The sequence below is a fragment of the Crinia signifera genome, chromosome 3 (assembly GCF_055691185.1).
Source record: "Crinia signifera chromosome 3, ASM5569118v1, whole genome shotgun sequence".
NCBI classification, from domain to species: Eukaryota; Metazoa; Chordata; class Amphibia; order Anura; family Myobatrachidae; genus Crinia; species Crinia signifera.
The window spans coordinates 146939280-146966017 of record NC_139219.1 but is presented as its reverse complement, the minus strand read 5'-3'; the positions used below and the strand labels follow the sequence as shown (position 1 = coordinate 146966017).

Here is a 26738-nt window from a genome sequence, read left to right as displayed (position 1 = left end):
GCGGTAAGTAAATGTGCATGTGTTTAGGTTTGTGGTAGGGGCAGTAAGCCCTATCACTTTGAGTGAGGGAAACTTATGTTTAGTTAGTGCCCAGTTGGGCTAGAATTTAATTTTATGTCTTGTGTATTGCACAAATAAAACTAGCCACAACTAGATTGCTGCTGAAACTCAGGTGTTCTGTTTTCCTGGCTGCTGTGTATTTAAATGTATCCCCTACCCTGGCTATATCTCAACAGTTATAGAAGTCCAGGGCCTCCACTAGGAATCGCAGGGCCCGGGACTGACCTTCAGTCCGCCCCCCCCCCCCCTTACCATTAATTACCTAGCTGCGGCGGCGCATTTCTTCTGCGACGCATCTCCTCGGGAGCACACACTGCACAGTGCAGCCTGTAGAGCGCCAAGTCCCTCTGTGTCCTAGGCTTGGCACTCTGCAGGTTGCACTGTGTATTGTGAGTGCCTGGCTGGGGGACCACCGGGTGGGGGAGGCAGGGTGCACCCTCGGCAGCTGTCCAGGCCAGTCCAGAGGCCAGGGCCCGAGACAGCTGTACCCACAGCACCCCCCTGTCGGCAGCCCTGTATAAATTCTAAAGCATGTATGGGAAACCTTTTTTGTGCCTAGGGTCGTTTGTATGGGGAAAAAATCCTTCGGAGGCCATATGTAAATATGTCTCATCATTTGACCTGCTGCAGCCGTCCCATGCTCCGACGGCTGCTGCCGAATAGGACTGACAGTCTCCGGCTGCTGATGATTATGAGGAATCTCGTGAGAACTACCGACCTCTCACGAGAATTTCCCTGTACTTGACTCCCGGCAAAGCCACCGGGCAGGTGGGCCACTCAGACCGGCTATGGGGGGCATATACGGCCCATGGGTCAGAGGTTCATAACCCCTGTTCTAAAGGATAACTGCTAACACACAGACACGTACACACAGGAGATTTATCAAACAGAAAGAGATAAAATTGAGAAGTTGCTTATAGCATCCAAATAGCATCAACAGTATATGCCATTTCAAAGACTGCGCTGGATAAAGGACAGGTACTGACTAGCTGCTTGGGGAACTTCCCCCTTTATCCAAATCTTGAAAAATTTCCCCCACAGAGAAATAAGTTACAAAAGCTGCACTATAATCTAAATGAATTGTCTGAACATACCAGGATTGTCAAAGGTTTGTTTTCAGCAACAGGAGATGACGAAGCATTATGTATAAACAGACAGGATCGCAGACAGTCACTTCCTATTATCTCAGCACTGCTGTACTGTACACTCCTTTCCTGACAATAAATGGTATAAGTAGTCACATGCACTCAGCATCCAATCATTGCTTTAGCTGCTGATGCAGAATCCATCCTCCAGATTACATTGCTATATATAGCCAAGCAATACATACTGTATGAGAGGCAGTAGTTATATACCTCCAGCTGAGAGAACTTTTTTTACGGTCAACAGTCACTTACTATCATTAGTGTAAAAGTAGACCCTTTATATACTCAGTTAATTCCAACTGGGAAACATTTGCAATTCTTTTGGACAATGATTACAGAGAATCTATTAGTGGAACATGTGAGAAGGGGCATGCTATTTTTATTCATGTGCTTATAGCACATGAATATATATTTAATTAAAAAATTTTTTTACACATAGCAGTCAGCAGGGAGCCGAGAGCCGCTCATTAGATATTCATATATTCACTGCTCCCGATCATTACATATGCACGATCGGGTGCAGTGAATACCCAGTACCCTGCTGGCTCACCCAGGAGCCCCCCCCCCCCCCCCACATAGGTTCTGGGGCAGGCAGGGAGACTTCCATCTACCTGCCTGCTGCCGTCCTCAGGCTTCCTGCATCGTCCGCCGCAGGGGTTCACATTCGCGGTCAGGGGCAGCGAGCCCCTGCCTCATTGAATACTGTGTCAGCGAGGGCTGGCAGCGAGGGCTCCAGCCCTCCGGAACACGGCGAATGTGCAGCGAATCCTAAACAGGATTCGCTGCACATCGCGATTAGGGACATTGAATACTGCCCTCTGTCTCCTCTCAACAATAGCTGCCTGTCATTTGATTTAACCACAGATGGCTGGGGGCTGCAGCTGCTGCTCAGTCACAGAAGTCTTGAGGGGGGGCCTGGATGGATGTAAATTAATGTAACTACACTATCTGGCACTGTGGGGGCATACCTAGCACTGTGGCGGCATATATGTGTGGCACTGTGGGGGCATATGTGTGGCACTGTGGGGGCATATGTGTGGCACTGGGGGCATACTTAGCACTGTGGGGGCATATGTGTGGCACTGTAGGGGCATATGTGTGGCACTGTAGGGGCATACCTAGCACTGTGGGGGCATATTAGTAACGGACATCATCAGTTGTGCGGCAGCGGCACAATGGGCATAATGTGTAATGGGCATTATGGCATGGGTAATATGTATTGGGTGTGTGACGCGTAACAGGCATTACTGTGTAAATTTTGTCCACGCGCCTTAGGCACGCAATGTCTCTGTAGTTTATCTGTTCGTGTTCCAATGCTTTGTCATGTAGCCACTCCCCCTAGTGTCATATGACCACGCCCATTTTTCGGGGCGCGCCTTCGGTGCGCAGGACCGTACCACAATTAAGTTTTTTCTACATGCACCACTGGAATTTACTGGTTTTAGAATACCAGTAATTCGAAATGTGTAATGCCCCTTTCAGACCGCACATATTAACCGGTATATTGCCGTTTTTTTACCGTTTCAAAACGGTAATGTATGCGGTCTGAAAGGTGCTGCTGCTACTGAGCCGAGGAGGTGAGTGGGGACGGACGGCTCTGGCTGGGGTGCTGGCTGCTGTCTGCCCTGACTCACCATCAGCCCGCAGGTTCCGGAGCGGGGCAGCAGCGGAGTGCGGGCAGCGGGGGGCCCCGTCTCTCCGAGCATAGTGAAAAGCGGTACACCCCCCCGGGCAGCACAGGGAATCGGGCTAAGATTACTCTCACTGTGCCCAGCATGCCGCCGCCCCCCAGCTCCGGCGGGGGGCTGGATGGACGGGGAGCTGAGGAGATGAGCGGCTCAGGCTGGGCTGTCCTCAGCAGCCTCTGATCCCGGCTTGCTGTCAAGGGGGGGGGGGGTGGTGTGCTGCCTGCACTGGCTTTGACCCTGTATTTAAAAGCTTTTCCAGAAACGGGTCTGCCAGGTAAAAAAAAACGGCACTTAAACGGTAATATACCGTTTAAGAGATGCAGTGTGAAAGGGGTTAAACCTGGCAGACCCGTTTTTGGAAACGTTTTCAAATACAGGGTCAAAGCCAGTTATGCGGTCTGAAAGCAGCATTAAAAGCAGTGTCCTACCCATTTCAGAGCCAATCCATTTGTAGTGTGAATGGTTCTGAAACAGTATTTACAAGTCATGAGCAGGTCACAGACTTACAAAACCTGAACACAGGAATTTCTGCTCTCATCACTGCAGTCTCAGCCATGGCAATCCCAGACATGCTGGCTTACTTTTATTTCCTGAAAAGCGGTTTTGATAATGTAGCCACTTCCTGTCAGTAATTGCTTTGGCTAGGTCTTTATACCCAGGGAGTATTAATGTTCATTTCTCTACCACCGCATGTGCATATATATTTAATGACTTTGTATCTTTTTTTTTCTTACATGCTTCTGTTATTCGATATTCAGTTTGCATTGTATTCCTCATTTTATCATTACAGCTTCATTTTGATAATGTAAGTGTCAAGTTTAGATGAATAAAGAAAAGCTCTCCATAAGATTCATATAGTGTATTCCTTTATTGAAAATATAGCAGCATTGCATTACATATCAGTCATTCTGCAGTGCCAGTGATCATCTAAGAAGCAGAGCTGGCGGTGTTACAAACATCAGGGTTACTGGATCTATAAATGTAGGTAAAAACATCATCCTTGCAGATACAAGTTGCAAATATTACCATACAAAAGAAAAGTCCTTTAGGTTTTATCCCAGTTGGGAATGTAAGCATATTTGTAGCCATTTAACTGGTGAAATATGTGAGATAATCATGCTCCGAGATAGCCATAACAGCAACACATGTGCGGACTGTACAAAGAATAAACACAGAAATATTAATGCTATTATCTATGTGCCCACAGTAAACAATGTTTGTTTAAAAGTTCAATTTAAAATACCTTATATTTAAGATTAATGATTTTTATAGACATTATCAGTGCTTTTAAGAACATTGTGTAGAGATGTTTAAATGGTATCAGAACCACAAGTGTTTTTGAACAAAGGTTTTAATTTAAATAAAAAATATTAGACAGAAACGGTCATGTTAATTTATACTTTGTGTTCAATCTTTACAAGCTGTTTCTTCATAAGAAATACAAAATTGTTCTAAATGGGGGTTTGAAAAAAAAAAAGAAAAACCAACCTGCAGCTTGAATTTTGCCATCATGTGATAGCACCTACCTATTAGGCAGGCAGCCATCGCCACTGCTGCTTACCACCTACAGGAAGCCAGCTCTCTGCCAGGCAATCCAGGTGACTGGCAGGTCGGACTTTCAATAGGAAGTCGCTGCCAGTCACATTGAAGCCACGGGCTGCATCAGGCTTCACTAAGGCTAAGCACATTGGCGATTTTACCTAGGGGGGCCGCAGTCTGGCAGCCCATGGGTAAAACCGCCACTGATCATGTGTAACAATCCCAGGTGGCTCTGGTAGTGAGGGGTATGGGTCATTAGGTCAATAATCATTGGGTTGACACATGAAAAAGATAGACAAGCATTCGGTCTACTTGGTCAAAACATCGGCACATGCAAAAGGCCAACATAGGAAAAGGACAACATGAGGTTTTTCGTTTTTTGTTGGTGTCTGTCGACATAGGTCGACATGCACATCATATAAGTGTAACGCTACGCTCGCCATTCTTTGGGAATACTATTTTATTCTCTCTCTATGCCCACTGGGATGGTAAATTATTAACGTCAGTTTTTTTTTTTTTAAATCATGAAAAATGTATGTCGACCTTTTGCTTGAGATGACCTTTTGACCATGTTGACCTTTTTAAGTGTCGACCTAATGACCACATACCCAGTAGTGGGTGGTATTAAATTATATATAAAATACACCTTGTTGATACCGTGGCACAAGAATTATGGTGTGCTGGAATGGCAAAGAACATAAAAAAGTAACAATCCTGGACAAACGTACTATCTACATATATTGTAATATTCCCTTATTACATTTAGTCTGGAAAGGGAATGTTTGCCTAAAAACTGTTCTGGCTTAAAATGTAATCTCTCTCTATTGCCCGCCTCTCTTAGGAACTATGCTGAAATCAAGTTATGTTAGACTTTAAAACCCATATAATGACTTTCCAGGAACAAAATGCAATTGAAAATACAAATACATAAAGTTTCCAGAAAAATAAAAATAAACCTTTAATACCCTGGTTGTATAAATGCACCTATACATTGATAATGAAGATGTAAAAAAGTGCAGAATAAACAAAATTCATAAAAAAAAAGGTAATTTGCATACTCGTGGCAGCAATAGAAAAGCTTTTGTTGTAGTTTTCCTTAGTTTTGTTAGTTCTCAAGCTGCATCATACTGGCATAGACATGGTCCAATAGGAGATTTCAAAACATCTAAAAAAGTACTGTCACTCATTGTTGAAAGATACCAATCAGGAGCACTGTGTAACAGAGCTTCCCAGTCATTGCACGTACATTGTGAACAATATGAAGACGATCTGCAATAATAGAAACAGAATGTGGTCCAGCAGGGACATCCGGACTTTGCCTCAAAGCAATTGACAAGACAAGTAAAAACCCATCAGGGAGGGGTTAAGAGAGGGTCTCTGTACAGACTAAAGACTCTGGCTTTATGCATATTGCTTACGCGCAGGTCTCCAGGAGCCAGCACCATATTTGTGGGTACTTCTCTACTGCGCATATGCAAATCACTGAGAAAATGTCCATCCTGGGCTTTTCCATGTGATTGCTGCTGCACTATAGCACTGGGACACTTGTTTAAGCATTTGTTCCAACAGTACATCAAGGCATCTATCAAGGCAAAGAAGAAATCAATGTCAAACGCTTCAATTGCCTTCCATCCAAGTAATTGGGCTTCCAGATTCCTGTTCATCCTCAATATCGGTCTAGTCATGATCAAAAGCAGTGCACCAAACCCATGTTAGCAACTGAAATTCATAATCAACTTGTCTAGGTGCTTGTGATAACATCAGGTTACAAATGTGCCCTCTAGATACAACAATCGGATCGCACCTCAATGTGTGATCATAATTCTATCACTGATTTTGGGACAATTTGACTGATCATAGAAGCAGTCTAATGGACATAAGTGGAAGCATTGGTCTACCTGTTCTAGTCTGGCAGTGAAATAAAATGAAATAAGGACTACTACACACGTGAGAGTCTTGCTATCTTACTTATGGACCCGCCCCCTGGGTCTAGCGTGCCACATGGCACAAATAATAGATATGTCATGGGGCGGTATTCAATGTGAATACCTGCGAGGTGCAGCGAATCCTTTTTAGGATTCGCTGCACATTCGCCACGTTCCGGAGCCAGCGGGCTCCGGTATTCAACGTGTCAGGGGCTCGCTGCCCCTGACAGGCGAATATGAGCTCCTGCGGCGATTGCCGCAGGGAGCCTCAGGACGGAGCCAGGCAGAGAGATGGTAGTCTCTCTGCCTAGCCCAGACCTTTGTGGGGGCTTAGGTGTGCTCCCCGGGTGCCAGGCAGCACAGGCTGCCCCCCCGGCGGTGCCAGCAGGCTCACGTATATTCACTACACACGATCAAAATGATCGTGCAGTGAATATATGAATATGTAATGAGCGGCTCCGCTCTGGCGCCACCTGCTGGATGCTGTGTAAAAAAAAATAAAAAAAAATAATATTATTTTTAAAATTAAATATATATTCATGTGCTTACAGCACATGAATAAAAATAGCATGCCCCTCCTCAGAATAAAATTCCTGATTTTTTGACACCAAATGTAAAAAACAAAACACTTTATTTTAAAAGTTCACATTCCACATCACCATAAAAAGATAGCGATTGCTACTCGGTGAATCATGGTGAAAAAAACCTAGAAATGTATTCGCCATGTGGTCATTGAATAGGGTGATTCACCGTTTTTGACAGAAATTCGCCAAACAGCACAAAATCGCCATAAAAACCTGGCGAATCAGGCTCATTGAATACCGCCCATGGTCTGTTGTCACATGTAAGGAGCAACCAGTTATTAACAATCTCCATATACTGCATAGAGGTGGTTGACAAGACAGAAGCCATTTCCCCCAGAAGAGAACATCTAAGCCCATCTAAATTGTTATGGTCTAATGTGACAAGATGGATTTTTTTTTTGCCCTATTTCTTTCTATTCTTGACAAAATGACAATGCAGTTAATCATCCAAAGATCACCATACTTAAAGTGAAGCATGGGTCATGTGCTCTAATAAGGTAGATACAAATCGATATACTTTAGCATGAGACCTGTTGGCTTTTATCCGAGATAGCACACATATTACAGGAATAGCCCAGTCTTCAATCCCATTTAGAAACCTTTGGAATGATCCAAAGAGGGCTGTGTACTGGAGATCCCATCACAATATGATGGGCCTTGAAATATTTTACAGGCAAGACTGGGACATCGGAGGAGAAGGAGGGGACTGAAGTCCCGTACCCAGGTCCGGACAGAGATGGAGGCCCATTTCTGGCACCTACCCAGTATAGATGGATGGATTACTGTAGTGTGGGGAAAGGGGACTAGCAGCCACTGACACAAGCTTGGTACAAAGAATAGTTTGTTCTTGCATTGAGAAAAGGCACATGTAATGTTGTGACCCACACCATGTTGCTGTCACACCAAAGAGCCATCCACCGTGCAAGGACAGACAGAGCCCGAAGACCCCGGAGAAGGTAAGCGTCTCTGGCCTGTGGAGGCTGGTTGGCGGGGAACTGAAGAAACAGAAAGAGGGGGCAAGCCTGAAGATAACTGAGGCAAAGTGGCTCGAGATTTTTCTCAAGTGGTACGATCTATTTTGCCTCCATTAGATGGGGAAGACAACACAGTCTATTTTGCCACCTGGGGGGTAGGGTTGTCAGTCCTAGGCCACACAATTTCTGATGATTCTGCATGGTTTTACCAAGGTGCACAGTTACATGTTCTTACTTATTTTATTTCCAACTCCGAATAATGCCCTTTGCACAGTGCTTTATTGAAGTAATCTGACAAAATACCAAACCTATCCCTTGCTTGACCTAAGGGACCGTGTTACCTGCCAATTTAAGATTGTATTATTATATATAAAACTTGACCCCATGTCATCATTGGGGATGGCTGGGATTCAATTCCCTGACATCAATACAATGTGCTGCATTGGTTGCAGACATGGCATGTTTTCTTGCTATGAAAACTTATGGTGTCACGACTCCCATAATGATGATGTGTATGCAGCTGTTCCTTGTGGTGATGCAGGACAGCACATCACACAAAATGCATTTCCCTCACACGTATTTAGTGACTTGATCATTAACATTCCCAACAGCACAAACGATGTATGAAATCCGGTCTATACCTCTGGGAAGTCACTGTGCAGAACTTGCTAGGAGGCAGTGGAAAATGGCAGTTGGGAGCAGATTGGCTAGAGGACCATTTATCATTTGTAAAGTCTGCCCCTTAGTTACGGAAGGAAAACTTCAATAATCAATACAGGCATGAATATATTGTAAGTTGTTGGATTTCAAAGACTTTCCATAAAAACTCATTGGTATGAATAGTTTGTATATTTAGTTTTATTTCTAAAAATTATGTTGTTCCGACATGTAATGTGAAGAAATATACTGTCCACGGCTTAATATAATCTCGTCTCCATGGTATGTAAATCATGCATATACTTATTTGCCATTGATTGCTGCTTAAAACGTTCCTATAAGTCAGTGTATTGCGAGTTTTAGCCTCTTCTGCATGCTTTTTATTGCCATGGCACCTGCTTTCTGATTAACTATATGTATTTGCTACCACAAAAGAAGGATTTCAAATAATTTTGTGCATTGGTAATTAGTCCGTTTTTTCAGATCATCACTTTATTACAAGGATTTTACCATCAGTTTAGATAATTAGATGAAAGTCACATTACGCTAACTAGCATATAAAGTACAACGTAAAATACGTTCAGAGAAAATGTAATTTAAAATTATACTTTGGAACGTAAGGCAAAAACAAACATTTTTAGAAAAAAAACAATTTAAAATTACAAAAATAAAATAAAATAAAGCAGCTTTTAGAAACGGCCTGCGTTCCTCCGTGCAATACTCTTCCTTGGAACAATAATATCAACTGCCCAGTATCGCGGCTCTCCTCAATTTTTTTTTTTGGTCAATAAGTCAACATTCTCTTGGCCATCAAAAGATATACATATAAAACAAGCTCGAGCTCTTAGTGGAATGGAAGTAGACATGACATAGAGATCTCCTAGGCCGTCTCATTCCGCTCTCAGGCCTCACCTCACATTTCCTGTTCCATAAAACTAATCTTAAAGGAGAAAAGGTTGGTGGGGGAGTTTAAATATCGGTGCATATGTATTTTATACCTAGAATCCTTGAAAAAAGTGCTATGAAAGGAGGTGTAGAAAATGCAGGTCACCAACGTTGTTCAATAAGTTCAAACATTTTTAGCATTGCTCTTCCTCAATGGAAAATTATGTTGACCTACAGCTTCAAAATTCTCCCATAAAGAACATAGGCAGACTCTCACCAAGTTACTTTTTAGGAATCCTATTGAATGATTTATCTACCTCTGGTCACGTAGGCTCAGTTCTGAGACATGAACATTTCTCACAAGGCTTCAATAATGACCTTTGACCACATTTGTTTCCAGTCCTGAATTAACGGCTTGAAGCAGTCAGGTTTGTTCAGAACAGCTTTGCATTCTAGGAAAAACATGGATTCTTCAGTGCAATCATGAAGAGCATAATTGTCTATGTTCAGGAATAGAAAGTTGAACGCTTGTTTCTGTTAACAATGCGCTGTCAGTTGTCCTCTCCCTGACCTAATGTGAAAGATGTCTTTCCATATAATACGCCATCCCTTTATTGGAAGGTCCACACTTCTAAGTCCTGGATGACAAAATCTTCTTTCTTAGATAGGATGTCATTATTAAATGTACTACAGGAGTTACTGCGTCCATGATACAAGTCTGAGTCAAGCCACAAGCCAAATTGACCTCTGAAAGCACAGAACAATATAATTAATAAACTGAAAAAAGCATGTACATTTATTTCAATGGTTAAGTACTAATAAAAAAAACGCCTTTAATTCTGGCCCAATTTTAGGGTTGAAGATTCAACCTCCCAATACATCAGGACACTGACCGCTTAACATACTGCAGCTAACATTCTGGAGATCAGATTCTTCCCAGCGCCCATTAAAACTGAGGACATCATGTATAAGGTGCACAAATGATAAGAAAATGTACCTTAAGAATGAAAGGGTCTATGTACTAAGAGAGGTACTGTAGAGTGGTTGGATATAAAGTACAAGCAAGCAAATGTCATTTTTCAAACACAGCCTGTAGAATGGCAGTTAGGAGTTGATTGGTTGGTGTGGTCTACTTATGTTCACTTTATCTCTTTCCAAGGCTTAGTACATAGACGCCCAAAGTAGGAAGGATGTCATACCATGTTTGTTCTAGTTTTTTATTTTAACTGTACAACACATATTAGTGTAATTTACATAATAAAAGTTATTTTATTAATAAATGAATGTGTTTCGAATTGCAAATATTGTATAAATAAAGGACCCCGTACTTCCCCTCTGAGAGGTTGCCGGCAATCCTCCCTTGAGCCGTCTGGGACCTTCCCAGGCAGCAGGATCACATCCCGTCCTTTTGCATGCGTTATATCGCTTATGATCCCAGCCAAGCCAGCCTATCTGCAGAATCAATCCATCAGATTGTTTCTGCAGGGGGGGGGCAACTCGCAGGCTCCGGTGTGATGCATGGAACCACGCATCATATTGGACCTGGTGTTTAGGCTCTTTTTCTGCGATTGATCACTGTGATCCTAGGAAAAGAGCCCAAATTGCATAGTGTATGGTGGCTTTAAGACACCCAGGAAGAATCAATGAATACTAACCCTCCACCACCAACCTCCAAAGAAGTGATATCGCCAATAATGAAATAAGAATTCTCTCCACTCCATTTGAATGCCTGCAATAGAAATAGGTTATACAGAGGACAAGATAACTCCTGCAACATTAACTGTATATAAATACTGGTCAAAAAATAGTCATTAGCAATGGTTCAGTAATGTTTCATCAGGAAACTATTCATAATTTAGATCTGAACGCAGTATATAAAATGTATTTTCAGGCTGAGCCCACTAGGTGTCCCTATGCACAAGTATCATGATTCCAGGATTGTCTTGGCCAAGTTACACAGAATGCAAGATAACAGAAAAACAATATACTACTTGTGCAAGAAGCCTTAGCAGCTGACACCAATGTCTTTAGTCTGTTACAGTATACCACAACCTGCAGTATAACAGACTAAAAAATATTCCAACAGTTCAACAGCGCTCAAGGTTTGCAAATGTAACCCGATTATCCAAGCACTGAACTGACAGCGGAAGGTCCAGAACAGGCTCGGGGTGTAAGTCAGACAGAATTTTGACACAAAAGGGAGGTCTGACCAGGACCTCAATCCTTTAGTAGGTCTTCTGGTATCGAACGTTACAACTCTAAAACCTGGCTTGAATCCAAATGAACCACCTCTTGTTTGTTTCATCACAATCAGTGCAGGGGTGCCCCACTGCATAATCAGACAGACAGACCAATGAATATTATATATAAGGTGAAAAGGAGTTTGAGCTTCACAATCTGACAACAAGCTGCCATCAGATAGACTAGGAATGTTTCCTGGGACATAGCCAGAACTTTGTAGGCCCTGTAGCAAGTTTGAAGTGGCCCCTGTGCCAATGCTTCTAGATAGACCTCTCCAGAGTAGTTTTAATTTTATGCCTCATAATCATGCCGTAGTTCATTTTCTGAACCATAGAAGTGTCTTATTTCATGTTACGCACCATTATTGAACCGCGGTATTATACCTTTGGGCATATTCTCGAGGTGATCCCTAGGAAACCAAAGATACCTTTATAGACACGTTACTACCCCTGTCTTTGTGAGTAGGGTATGCCTCCTTATATAGTGAAACCCTGGTTGCATTAATTCATATACACCAGTACCCTCACATTTATTTTATTCATTTTCTTACATCCCAATCATTCTGGCTTAAGGACCACCACTGACAATTTGTAATAAGGGAGAACGCACAAAGACATCTTTATGAGAGGATCACGGCAAGTTGCTGTGTGAGCACAGTACGAAAATCACAGAAAATATTAAGATTGGGATTTGGTAATCACCAATACCAACGTGGTGACCCTTAAAGATACCCTTATGCACATGTCCTTCCCTCTCCCAGTGTGAGTGGGGTATGCCCCTTGTGTATTTCTGGATCCAAACCTACATGTGCATTATGATTGAACAATCTCCTTACATTTGTTTTTCTATTTTCAATTTGCATATGACTGAATCCAACACTGCAACTAACCAAGAGAACCACATCACTAAATTTGAGAACTGAATCCAGTGCCACTGTCTGTTGTATATAGCCCCACAGTAGTGCCCTAGTTTATTCTATGACCCAAAGTGGTGTCCTAGTTCACATTATGTCACACAGTAAGGCTGCCAGAACACATTATGCTACACAGTAACCTCAATTCACATTCTGGCATAGTGTGCCCACAGTCCATATTATGCCACACTATAGTGCCACATTACAGTGCCCCAGTTCATATTATGTAACATTATATTGCAATGATCAGGTCCAGGGGCTTAATTAGATATAGGCTCTTATTCTGGTTCATTTGCAAAGGCAAATTCCTTCTCAAATGGATAAAACCATGTGCACTGCAGGGAGCAGATGTAACATGCAGAGAGAGAGAGAGAGATTTGGGTGGGGTTTTATTTAAAAGTGAGATCTAAATGGCAGTGTAATAATAAAGCAGACACCAGTATTTACTCTGCACAAAATCAAAATAACTCACCCCAATCGAATTCTCTTTTCACAAGTTACATCTGCTCCAGTGGTGCAAGCAGGGGGGTTTCTGAGCACGCAGAACCCCCCCCCCCCTCCAGGAGACTAAGGGTCCTACACTGAAATCTGAGGGTCCCCTCTTTCCATGGGTACAAGAATTTTTAAAAAAATCGGCCCTGGGGAACCAGAGATATCTGACTTCAAAGCAGTGGTCCCCATCCAAGCCTGTTAATTGCTCTTCCCAGTCAGATATTTCAGGTTCTGTCTGACTTAGAGTTTTCTGAGGGTATATTCCAAAAGCTCGGACTTTGATTGACTAGTAGCTTGTCTCTACTGTGCCCAGAACCAGAGATATCAGCCTTCCAGCAGCTGGATACTGCTCCAGCTCCACACATCTGGTATGCAGTTTTATATACTCGTTGGCAGATTGCTCTGCCTCCTGAACTCTGATCCCCTTGTCCCCAATACCATTTGGTAGGTGGGATTCTCTAGTTTTTAATTCCATTAAAAGCGAAGGAATCTGTACATCTGTCAGACCACACTTAGGTCTACAGTCATTAGGTCGACCCCACTAGGTCGACTGGCAGGAAGGTCGACCTGACTTAAGGTCGACATGGGCCAAGGTCGACATGACTTAAGGTCGAATTTGCATAAAGGTAGACATGAGGAAGGTCGACTGGTTATAAGGTCGACATGGGTTTTTCACTGTTTTTTTTTACCCGAATGTCAACACAGTCGACATGGACACAGTTTGCAATGAGAATCGGACCCTCGCTTCGCTCGCAATGCTTCGGGCACGGTGGCTCGCTTCGCTCGACACAGCTTTAATAACCTCCTCCACGCCCTAGTGGATGGTAGGTCATGAAATACCGCCTGTCGGCACGTGTCAGCTCAAAAAACAGTGAAAAACCCATGTAGACCTTATGACCAGTCGACCTTCCTCATGTCGACCTATACAGTGCTACTACAAAACCTGAAGCTCTACTTTATCTATTCAGCCTCAAGACACGTAGCACTCATAGAAGCCCACAGCACCACCTGCCCAGTGCCTGTTGGTCCCCTGTAGTCCATGATGGGACATGAAAGCAAGGACACGTCTCAGACACACATGCATTCATTATAGTATTCAAACCAGACGCATTTGAAGATTTACCTTAAAGTCAGGATTGAACGTGAAGAGGAACGTTTCCCCTGTGCCATAGTAATGGTCGCTCATTTTAAAGGGATGCGTTGCATATGTCCCAAATACCTGTTTAACAAAAAAAATAAAAATTCCTGAGTCCATAAGAAACCTTCACTTTCAAGAAATTGAAACAAGGCCGTCATGTACATATTAGATTTCCATTATTAATAGGAGAACTTACAACTTTACCCCGAGCTAACACATAAGCAGTGGCAGGAGCACACTGGGTACACACTTGACTACACAATGAGAGTATCCATGCGGCGAAGGGGATGGTCATCGGCAAGTGCATACACTCAGGTATAAAAGGTGCCCATACACGTTACAATTATTGTATACAATATCGCAACACATCACATCTCTGTTTTGCGATGAGATGAGATCTAGTACAAAAAGTATGTGATGCACATACTTTTTGTACTAGATCTCATCGCAAAACTGAGATGCCATATTGTACACAATAATTGTAAAATGTATGGGCACCTTTAGACAGCTTGTAAATCGCTTGACCAATTTGTCAAGGAAAGGGGGGAATTGGGGAGGCTTCTGCACAGGTTAGTACTTCTTGTACTCAGAGAAAATCCCCATTTGCTGTAATGAGTGGTATTTTGTTCTAGGTGCCAGGGGTGCTGCCAAAGACAATAAAGATAGCAATAGAAAAGAGGAAAAGATTGTCACTTTGTTGCGCCAACAAAGATAATCTTTTCCTCTTTTCTAAATCACTTGACCAGCAATATATATAATTGAGTCCCAGGAAATTTTAGAAAAGACAGCACGGATGGTGTAATGGTTAGCATTACTGCCTCACAGCACTGAGGTCATGAGTTCAATTCCCACCATGACTAACTGTGCGGAGTTTGTATATTCTCCCCATACTTGCATGGGTTTAAGAAACTGTTAATAAATAAATAAAAGATGGTAGTAATTGTAACATATGACAAGTCTTTTCCTACAATGGTACTGGTAGTATGGGTTGGACTAATACAATGTCAGAGGAAATACTTTTACACTGCTGAAGGCCATACATTTTATGATGCTCAACTACGGTCTGTGCAGGACACATTAAATGTTGGGAAATAATATGTGCAGCTTAATAGGTTTCCCCAGAACTGTAGTCTCGAATAAACACATGTTTCTTCTCAAATTGTGATGGAAAGTTTGACGGTTAAAACAAATGTGAGGGCAAGCAGCAACAGGGAGAGGGTGCGTTGTGCCATATGCAGGATGTGCATTCCAATTTATTGTGCAACACAAACATTCCACTCCCAAAACACTGATGGGGAAAACAATACTTTCTGCTTTAAGGATATTGATCCTCAATTGACAAAATGCTGTCCAACCAATGCTTAGATTTGGTCTTTTGGAGATGCTATAAATTGAGGTTTGAGGCGTCTCATTATACATTTGCAGCATTTTGAGTTGCAATTGGAAAGAGCTCTCCATAATGGAATAGGGTGCAGCATCCCATGCAGAAAACATAGAAGACACTGCACCCACATCATACATTTCCAGCAAGGAATAGAAACCTAAAATGTGGCAACAGACAAGAACCATTTGGCCCATCCAGTCTGCCCTTTTAAAGTGTAAACATATTTAATAGGAAGAACAGATGTAAAAAGATGATCGCATATAGCAGTGATGGAGAACCTTGGTACTCCAGCTGTTCAACTAAACATCCCAGCATGCTTTGCAACCCTTTTGCTATTTGGCCATGCTAAAACGGTTGCAGGGCATGCACGGATGTGTAGTTCAACAACAGCTGGAATGCAAAGATTCTCCATCACCGGCATATAGCATATTATTATACAATTACTTAATGAAGAAAAATAGAAAAAGGTTCAATATGTATAAGTCAATCACAGCTCTAGTACCACCCAGTCACAGTTTTACAACAGTGTATTGTGAGTAGTGTGCATTCATACCTGGCTGTCCATGTCTTTGATAACCAGAAGTACTGGGCTGTCCAGAGAAGCTAGGTTTCTGTACAAGGTCTTCAGGCTGGTTCCATGGTGTCTTGTACTGTAAACCAGATGCCAAGGATATCCTTGCACCCTAGCAGGAAGGCGATGTGCCAGCTGAGTAAAAGAAAAAAATCATACGAGGACTGAGACTACAATACAGCCGTAAGAATAGACAGGGGAAAGGCCCATGGCATCACAAGGTCCCATTCTTTAAGATATCTTGTACTTAAACTAAACTATGAAAACTAAGTTTGCCTTATTTGTGGCATTATATCAGGCTCTTAATTTAGAAAACAAATTCATATGAAAAACAAAAGCTCCCAAAAGCAAGATAAGTTCTATATAAACAATGAGCAGTGTTTACTACAATTCCAGCTCACATGTAATTGTGTTGCAGAGTACTAGGATGCATTTTTTTTTTCATAATACATTCGATGAAAATGATAGCAATGTGTTAAAGTGTTACAGTTTTTTTTTTTTTTTTAAATAATACTGTGAGGGCTATAAAAAAAGTAAAATTGAACCCAAGCAATTGTCCAGGAATGACTAATTTATACGTCCATTAAATGTAAAACAAGAGAAAGGTGTTGTACTTCTCCACAAGGGAGAGGTGCAGGGTGGGTGGCGCTGTGACCTGTGTTGAGTCACTAGCAGCTGCTGGTTTATGTCGGGGTTGTCAAGCCTGAACTAGATAAATAGAAAAAAAGTGGGGAGGGTAGCAGCGCTGGTTGGAATAAATATATTTGATTAAAATAACATAAAAATAATGCAGATTGGACTGATTGTACAGTTAAAAAGAAATACAATTTATTATATGATAAGACCAAAATGGGCTGATAAAACACAGGGGGTATGTCCTGGGGGGGTAAATAACAAATGGAGGACTGTCCGTTCCTATTACGCCTGGAAGTAAAGTCATATGGTGCAAAGTTGCAGTAAACAAAATTGGGTTACCGTCCACCTGTAGACACGTTGTAGGGGTGTGATGAATCTCTCCCTGGGACTCAAGGCCCGAGTCGAGATGTGGGCCGAGTCACCGTCCAGAGTAGGGGAGACACCCGAGATGGAAACTCCCAAAGATGGTACTGGGGTCTTTCGAGATCAGGTTTGATGTCCACGGTTAGGTATATCCCAAATGGAGTCCACGGCTGGTCTGGAACAGTCCAATAAAAAGTGAGGGGGGGGTTGAAATACACCTCACGAGTTTCACCGTCTCAACGGTTTTAGACGGTGAAACGCGTCAGGTGTATTTCAACCCCCCCCCTCACTTTTTATTGGACTGTTCCAGACCAGCCGTGGACTCCATTTGGGATATACCTAACCGTGGACATCAAACCTGATCTCGAAAGACCCCAGTACCATCTTTGGGAGTTTCCATCTCGGGTGTCTCCCCTACTCTGGACGGTGACTCGGCCCACATCTCGACTCGGGCCTTGAGTCCCAGGGAGAGATTCATCACACCCCTACAACGTGTCTACAGGTGGACGGTAACCCAATTTTGTTTACTGCAACTTTGCACCATATGACTTTACTTCCAGGCGTAATAGGAACGGACAGTCCTCCATTTGTTATTTACCCCCCCAGGACATACCCCCTGTGTTTTATCAGCCCATTTTGGTCTTATCATATAATAAATTGTATTTCTTTTTAACTGTACAATCAGTCCAATCTGCATTATTTTTATGTTATTTTAATCAAATATATTTATTCCAACCTGCGCTGCTACCCTCCCCCCTTTTTTTCTAAATGTAAAACAAAACTGGCTTGTATGGAGCCAAAACTCTTAACCTTTAGAAGATAACCAAACCCCAACCCCTGCCAATACTTGCTTTTAGCCGAACTTAGGGAAAAATGTAATGGCCTGCAAGATGCAGGCTGTTAAGGATTTCCTGAGAGTCTGCAAAAGGAAAAAAAAATCCCAAGGCGCAAATCAAGCTCCTTCTGCCTCGCCTCCAATTGAGGACCACCACAGTCCCTCAGAGAACACTATTAGTTGAAAAGGATGAATGGCGATTGGGCTTGTTCACATATAAAGGTTTCAAAAAAACGAAAATGCCAGATGATCCACTACGAGTCACCTGGCATCCTCGTTTGGTGAAACCTTGATGTGTGAACAATCCCCATCCCCATTCGCAACAAATTCCTGAGAGTCTGCTTGTTTTTCTTTCTTTTTTTTTTTTTTTTTAAAAAAGGACTACAAACAAAATGCAATTCTTTTATTTTAGTGAAAGATTTTGTACCTTGCTTGTATAACTTGCCAGCCTTTTTTGGAGGGGGATCAGCAAAATATATGTTAAAAATCCAAGATTGATTTTTGGATCAGGACCAGCAAATAAACAGGTTAGATCCTGCCGATTATTCAACCATAATCGGCAAAATGGGGAATTTCCCCCAACTGATTGCTGATGTATCGGCTCCTTAAGACATTTAGAAAACAAACCAACCCAGAGACACGGTGCATCTGTTCCTGGGGATCTCCCTTCATGACACAATCGTAGGAGATGTGATGCATCTGCCTCCAATTGAACAACAGGTGTCTAATTCAAAGTTACAAGTTAATTATTAGTCATCTCTGATAGACGAGGTATAAAACCAAATTAGTTACATGTGATACATAAATTACTGTTTATATACTACACTGAAAGCACAATACTAGTCTTTAACTATTGCTAAGGTTCGTGTAAGAAAACCAAAACCACCAAAAGAGGAAGTGTTCTGCAATATTTACCAAAGCCAAATCTATAAAAAGCTGTACAGTATGCTACTCCTTGTGTTCATGCTTGAACAAAAGAAAAAGGTGTGGAATAATAAAAGAACCTGCTCATTTACGGTATATCCTTTATATTCAATGCTGGAAGTCTCACATCTGCGCACATTACTTATTCCATATCAAATTGGAAGGTTTCATTCTTATTGGACACTGGATTTACTCCTTGAAGGGGCTCCATGTCCCGGAGTCTTCTGGGGTATTTTCTATCTTTTATGTCCCAATAATTATTATTCCTGTTGATGGTTATACAGCTGATCACTAGATTTATTGCGGTTGCTACAGAAGTCAGCCGCCTGTCTGTGCGGAGGCAGAATCTCATTCTTATACATTGACTGATGAACGCAGCAACTTTTTACATTAATGTGAAAAATTTTAATTTTCATTTGTAATCTGTTATCCATTTATTGCCTCAGAGTTGAACATTGTGCCACTATATAAGGCAATCCAAATCCTTCATTTATTCCTGCAAACAGGCTCGTACTGGCCTGCCGGGTAACCGGGGATTCCCCGGTTGGCCCCATTGATTTATGACCCCGCCCACTAAGCACTAATCCTAATGTTCTGTTTGGTTGGAAAGCACGAATACCAATGTTACATCTCAGTAAGACAGCATGACACAATTTTCATAAAATAGCTACTGGTATCTTCTAGTTGCAAAAAGTTGTCACATAATTTACTGTTATGTCATAAAAATATATAGAACCTATACAAAGTGTAATGTTCTATAGATCTGTTTTTGGGTTGGACAGATGTGGATGATTCTGTAAAAACAATCTCACCCACCCCCTCCCCCCCATTTTGTTATATATTATTATCTTTTACTTACACAATAGAAAAGATAAATGACCTAAAAAAAATATTTGAAATGTAACATTTAAAAAAAATATATATATAACATACAAAAGGCTTCAAATGGTTTCTACCTTCTCAATATGCATGTCATCTAGAAGACTGCTCTTCTGCTTTAAATCAGGCAGAAAATCCTCAAGCACTTCCTCCTCCTCATCATCATCGTAACTGCAGGTACTTTTCCGACGCTTTGCCTCTTCTACTGTGATTATCTATGAAACCAAGACACTTGTAGAGATTTATCAGGGAAAACAGCAATAGTATATACAGAAACTACTCTAAATGTTCTACAAAACCTTAGTCACAAGTCATTTATAGCCATATATCTTGCCATTTTCTATTCCCTGCTCCTAAGGGTCCAAAAGGTATTTTTATAGCTGACAAAACAAACCCCCAGCAGAATACTTCATAGTAACCATGCAAACCTCATTGCCCACCGATATCGCAAATCAAGTTATTTCACTTTGTAGTATACCCAGCAATATATCAAAACAGCTACATTTCAAATATCTGCAAATGAATCATCATTATATTAGTTGGACAGATTGTTGATCATGGATAGAGGTTGTTAGTATTAAGCAAACCTCTCCAGTGGCAAACGCAGGATTTTCAGAAGGGGGTTTCCAGAGGGGCGGAGCAAAGCACGGAGATGGACACTTAGGTGACCCAGTATATACCGTGTCAGTTAAAGTATTATAGATAGACCAAATGTATATAAATAATAAAAATATATATATATATATATATATATACATACAGTACATACATACAGGGGCGTCAACAGCAGTGTAGACCCCTAGGCATAGCAATGTATTGGGGCCCCTACCGATCCTCCAGCGGTAGGGGTGGGGTAAGCTTTGATGTCCCGCGGGTGGTAGGGGGTGTTATATAAACCGCTCAGCATGTAGGGCTCAGTAATTTCCACTAATTACCCCTTTACTGCACAGATGGTGGGAGATGGGGTGGGAGAAGGGGGCATTGGGCTGAATAAAGGGGCCCTGATGCATAACTTCCAGGGTGGTAGAGGATGTTTAATACGCAGAGGAGGGTTGTGTAGTGGAGTGGGCTTATTATTCATAATTTTCTGGTGCGAAGACAGCTTGCTTGACTGCAGATATCTCCAGTTCCTGGAAATAGATTTCTTAAATTTGAATGGAATTAAAAACTAGAGAATCCAACCTACCAAATGGTATTGGGGACTAGGGGATCAGAGTTCAGGAGGCAGAGCAATCTGCCAACGAGTATATAAAACTACATACCAGGTGTGTGGAGCTGGGGCAGTAACCAGCTGCTGGAAGGCGGATATCTCTGGTTCTGGGAACAGTAGAGACAAGCTACTAGGGCCCTTCAAAGGGGGAGGGTCCCAGCTTTTGGAATATACCCTCAGAAAAACGCTAAGTCAGCCAGAACCTGAAATATCTGACTGGGAATAACAATTAACATGCTTGGATGGGGACCACTGCTTTGAAGTCAGATATCTCTGGTTCCCAAGGGCCGATTTTTACAATTCTTGTATCCATGGAAAAAGGGGACCCTCAGCTTTCAGCTGAGGGCCCTTAGACTCCTGGGGGGGTTTCTGGGTACTCAGAAACCCCCCCTGCGTGCGCTACTGCTCTCTGGAATAAAAAGCCTGAACTTCAGTGCAACCTCCAACAAATATTTGTCCAGATCCTGCTTACAGAATGCAAAATACTAAGTGACTAAGTGTCATCTCAGTAAATGGTTAATTTGCCATCTCTTTGTTTATAAATTGTAAGTTTATGTTGGCATTGTTAACAGAGTAAAAGCGATACCAAATAAGTTGCAATTACAACTCTCCATCACACAACGGGTACACTTTCACTAAGGGCAATAAAACCTTCTGCAAAAACAAACATTACATAAATACATTTAATTGGAAATTGGAAATAATATGCTAACAGTATTAATCTACACATGTCATGAAAAGGCAATTTAAAAAATTAACGAACATAAAAAATAAAAATAAATACATCCATGACAAAACTGTATGCAACAGAAGAATCTACCTGTACATAAGGCTCCTGATCCCCACTTGCAATGTAGAGGACTTTGATATTTAGCAGATTATTATTATTAGGAGTCCTCATGGTAGAGGTTTAGAACAGGAGAAAGACCTCGGCGGTCATGCTGGTCCTTTATATGCCACCCGGGAAGCGTGTGGTTTCTAATCTGCACATACCAGTCGAAACCATAAAAGGGTTTCACTTTCTAGCTACACAATTAACTTTCGATTTCCTGGATGGGAGGAGGACTTTCGAGCAAGAAACAACTTGTCTGTGACCCGTGCCCACAGAATACACCTATATTTATACAGCATTTCAGTTACAGTGGAACAATTATCAAATTGGATTAATAGGTTTTGCATAATAAAGAAGACATTCTATATAATTTATTAATTAAATTATCTCACATACCATAAATTGGTGTCTGCTATAACTCAGGTGCTACCTCTAAAACATCAAAAGGGTAAGTTTCTACACCAGCAATGCAAATAGATGCTTATTTTTACAGCTTAAAACTTCAGCATTAAGTAGCCCACAGTCACAAGTTTTAATAAAAAAAGAATGTCCGGATTTTATAGACTCACTAAATACTACTTATACTCAGAATTGTAGGCATCATACTACTGTAGAGGTTCTGCAGCTGCTATAAGCAGCATTATTACAAGGGCCCCTTGGGCATTTATTACACATACAAATAACCAGCAGAATATGTTGTTTAGTATCACAGTATTTCAGATCGGGAAGTAATGTTAAATACCAGCAGCCTATCTGACAAAGTCCAGCAGAGTCATGCTGGTAGGGATGTCCTCTACCCAGTTCCTGACACCCCACAAAAGCCAGCAACCTCACCTTTACTAGGGCTCCATTTAAGAATGAAACGTAATAAAACAGGGCCGGTGCTAGGGTGTTTGGTGCCCTCCTGCAAACTATCAAATTTGCATACATTATAAAGGGACAACGCAAAACCAAAGGACGCGTGGTCTCGCAAGCAACGGGCATGGACACACAATAGTACCCCCATTCCAAATTACACCACACAGTAGCACAATCTTCTCCACCTTTCACAGCACCAATGTCGTAACTAGACATTTTGAAAGGGAATTGGTGACTGCCCTCCCACCACGGTCAAAACAGGGAAAGTGCGCACCAAAGGTGCGCAGCAAAATATTGGAGCGTGGGGCATGGCTTGGCCGGCACTGAGAGCGGGCACGGGGAGCGTGAGCTCCGTGAACATCCTACTTAAATATCCTGCCCCGGGACCTGCGGACGGTGTATGCATGCCCCCACTGTCTCCATAGACGCTTCTCTGCCATCTGTGCTCCCCGCAGCTCTCCTCGACGGCTTGTGGAGACTCCGATCGGTGCGGCCTGCTGTGCCTCGCGCATCTACTTCAGGTGTCGGCGCCATCTTGGATCCTCCGGCAGCTGCGACTACACGTGGGAGCCTTTGGTGTGCTGCTCCGGTGCCCGACTGCGCTGCTGCCGCTGGCTGGGTGAAAAGGCGGGTGGGGGCGGCGGTGACTCTCCGGAGGATAAGCGGGAGAGAGTGGGAGCGGTCTCCTTTGAGACCGCTCCCACTCTATACCTGCTGGAACCTGTAAGTCTCACACCATCTGGACTGTACTACGCTAATGTGTTACCAGTGACACTGATTTCCCCTTAAGTTGTTGCCCTTCATAATCCTGACGACGTGCTGACCGTCGCCTTTCTACAGCTAAGGGTCAACTTTATTGTAGATTACACTTCTACTGCCTACTGTGTGGTGTGTGCTGCCCTGTTTGAGACCTTGGTGCAGACTTTTTGTCCTCCAATTAACTATTTGGTCGAAATGGAGATGGCGCTGTGTCGGATCCTGCAAGCTATTGCCTCTTCTACAGATAGGCTTATCAACCAACTCAATACTTTGCAGCAGGCTATGGTCTCTACTCCCTACAATAATGCAGCACCTGCTGAAGCACCAGAAGTCACTATATCCACGCGTTGTGACAGCGCATCTTATATGACTTCTACTTCTCTAGAAATCCGTGATATGCAACCACAAGATCCTGGCTCAATAATTGAAAATTTGCCTACAGCTCTGCTTCACTGCTCTATATTCGCTGATGTCCACCCTGGATCGTCCCACTCTCCTATAATGTATCAGACATCATCTTGGCATTGCTTGTACTCCTATTGTGGAACTTATCCTACTTTTCCACCTGCCGCTGACGAAGACCCGGACCCTATGGATGCCTGCCTGGGACCGTCCCACTCTCCTAAACTGTATCCGACACCATTCTGGAATTGCTTGTACTCCTTTGGTGGAACATATCCTACTTTTCCAGTTTCTGCTGACAAAGACCCAGACCCTATGGACCTCTCTTCCCCTGGTTTTGAAAAATGGCCAGATTGATAATACACACCACATTATAACCTGAGATATCTCTTGCTGTTTAATACATATTTCGTAATTTTTTAATATTTGCCAGATGATATCCTCCTCAGTTTTTTTTTAGGGACGTAAGCTTATATTCGATTACATTTCTATGTCTTTCACTGCTGGGGGCATGGGGGGTGTGTATGCTTAGTTTAGTTTACTTAAGTTGCCTCTATATTCAAAAAAGTATCCTACAGTATTTTCTTTGCCCCTGCTAGTCATTCGGTCAATATCCTTTTTATTAGATGGGTGGGATGGATGGGGGGGGATATTTTTAGAAGCATAGTTAGGAGGGTAGGGGTTATGTTAATGGGATCCGGGTATACCTAGGTTGGGGGTAGGTCATACAGGGTGGGGGGTTATGGGGAGGTTTGTTTTGGGTTTTTGGGATTTTGCTTTAGTTTAGTTAGTTGGGGGGTCGTTTACAGGGATCCAGGTACGCCTAGTTGGGGGTGGGTTGTACAGGGTGGGGGGTTATAGGGCTGGTTTGCTTTGGGTTTTTGGATGGGTTATGTTAATTTTCTATTTCTCCTGCTAGACCAGACATTTGACTATATAACGTCACATATAGTATACTGATCCTTCTTAATGGGTACTATATTGCCAAGCCAAACTACGTTAGTCACAAGGTTGATATTTGGCTACACTCTAGTGTGGTATTTTACTGTGGACGCATACGTATACACCTGCTATTCCTGGAGCCCAAATGGCGCCTTTGGGTAACGGGAACTTCTATATCCTATGATGAAACTACTTCATTTAATTTTCTCCACACATAATACCCTTGATCTACTGTGATCTTCAAACACTAATTTTTATTATTATTGACACACTGTGTATCATATGTTTTATACGCACCGTTTCTTTATTTCAGTATATAAGGAATTTGGGTACTTATGTAGTATCTGGGCTGCCGATTTCTAAATCGGGTCGGATCGGGAGATCGCATCGCATCGCATGCGACCATGCGATTCGATGCGATGCGATGCGATGCGATGACCCGATTTTTCCATAGGAATCAATGTTAAAATGGACTGAGTCCATTTTAACATGGAATTCAATGGGAAAAATGGGTCCTTTTCATACCCCTACTATCCAAGTGGGCATGGAGTTGGATATAAACCTGTGGCGAGCGTAGCGAGCCACCGAGCCCGAAGCGTGGCGAGCGAAGCGAGCCCCGCGAGGGGACGAATACCGTCCCCTCGCGGGGCTCGCTTCGCTCGCCACGCTTCGGGCTCGGTGGCTCGCTACGCTCGCCACAGGTTTATATCCAACTCCATGCCCACTTGGATAGTAGGGGTATGAAAAGGACCCATTTTTCCATAGGAATCATTTTAACATTGATTCCTATGGAAAAATCGGGTCATCGCATCCGATATCGGATGCGATATCGGATGCGATGCGATGCGATATCGCATCGCATCGCATCTGATTGTATGCCTTAACTTAAGGCATACAATCAAAAAATCGGCAGCCCAGATACTACATAAGTACCGGAATTTGTCTGTGTCTATTACACCCTATGCTTACTGTGTCTTGGGTGTTCTGTTTGTTTATTCAAAAAAATCACAATAAAAATTACCGAATTAAAAAAAATATATATATTGGAGTGTGGCTTCACGGGGAAGGGGCCTGGCAATATAAGAAGTACAGATAACACCGTAATGCATTATACCACACACAGTAATGCCCTTTATACATGGATGCATGTGGATTTAATTGTGCAGTTCAGCATCCATCCCTTTCTTGTCCTTTATACAGAATGCAACACAACATGATACCCTTTCACAATAAACAGCACACTGTAATGCCCATTACACAATGTAATTCCCATATGACATTATGACACACATTATGCTGCACGTAATGCCCTGAGTACTCCAACATATGCCCACAGTAGTAGCTCTGCCTATAAACATAATGCCCACAGTTACCGACAGTAGTAATGCTGCTTATACGCAACTCCCTCACCAGTTACCGACAACAGTAATGCTGCTTATACGTAACGCCCACACCGGTTGCCGAAAGTAGTAGCGCTGCCTATACATAAGCCCACACCAGTTGTCAACAGTAATAGCGCTGCTTATACATTACACTTTCACCAGTTGTCAACAGTAGTAGCACTGCCTATACGCAACACCCACACCAGTTGCCAACACTAGTAGCACTGCTTATACATATACCCACACCAGTTGCCGACAGTAGTAGTGCTGCCTACACGTATGCCCACACCAGTTGCCAACGGTAGTAGCGCTGCTTATACATATGCCCACACCAGTTGCTGACAGTACTACCATAGCCTATACATATGCCCACAGCAGTTGCCAACAGTAGTAGGCTCACATTTTACTAACCTAGTTTAGGGCACTTCAGGTTCGCAGGTCATATACTCCCCTTTTCTCTCTATTTTTTTACCAGTCTTGCTCCCATGTAGCCCCGACATTTTAGGTCCCTGCCACTGAT

General features: G+C 42.6%; 1 protein-coding gene across 7 annotated transcripts in view; it reads right to left on the bottom strand.

Annotated features, from left to right (window-relative positions):
- Nucleotides 1-3742: 3742 nt before the first annotated feature.
- Nucleotides 3743-26738, bottom strand: part of NCOA7 (nuclear receptor coactivator 7) — a 167039-nt gene continuing 144043 nt past the window's right edge. For 6 of the 7 annotated variants that reach the window (XM_083176688.1, XM_083176687.1, XM_083176685.1 and 3 more), the window contains 5 exons: nucleotides 19911-20048; nucleotides 16179-16331; nucleotides 14227-14322; nucleotides 11113-11186; nucleotides 3743-10204 (listed from right to left, as the gene is read on the bottom strand). In XM_083176688.1, the coding sequence (XP_083032814.1) occupies nucleotides 10069-10204; nucleotides 11113-11186; nucleotides 14227-14322; nucleotides 16179-16331; nucleotides 19911-20048 (597 nt within the window). In that variant the 3' untranslated portion in view covers nucleotides 3743-10068. Of the gene's footprint in view, nucleotides 10205-11112; nucleotides 11187-14226; nucleotides 14323-16178; nucleotides 16332-19910; nucleotides 20049-21863; nucleotides 23309-26738 lie in introns of those variants that run through there. The other variant, XM_083176690.1, reaches the window with a different exon arrangement.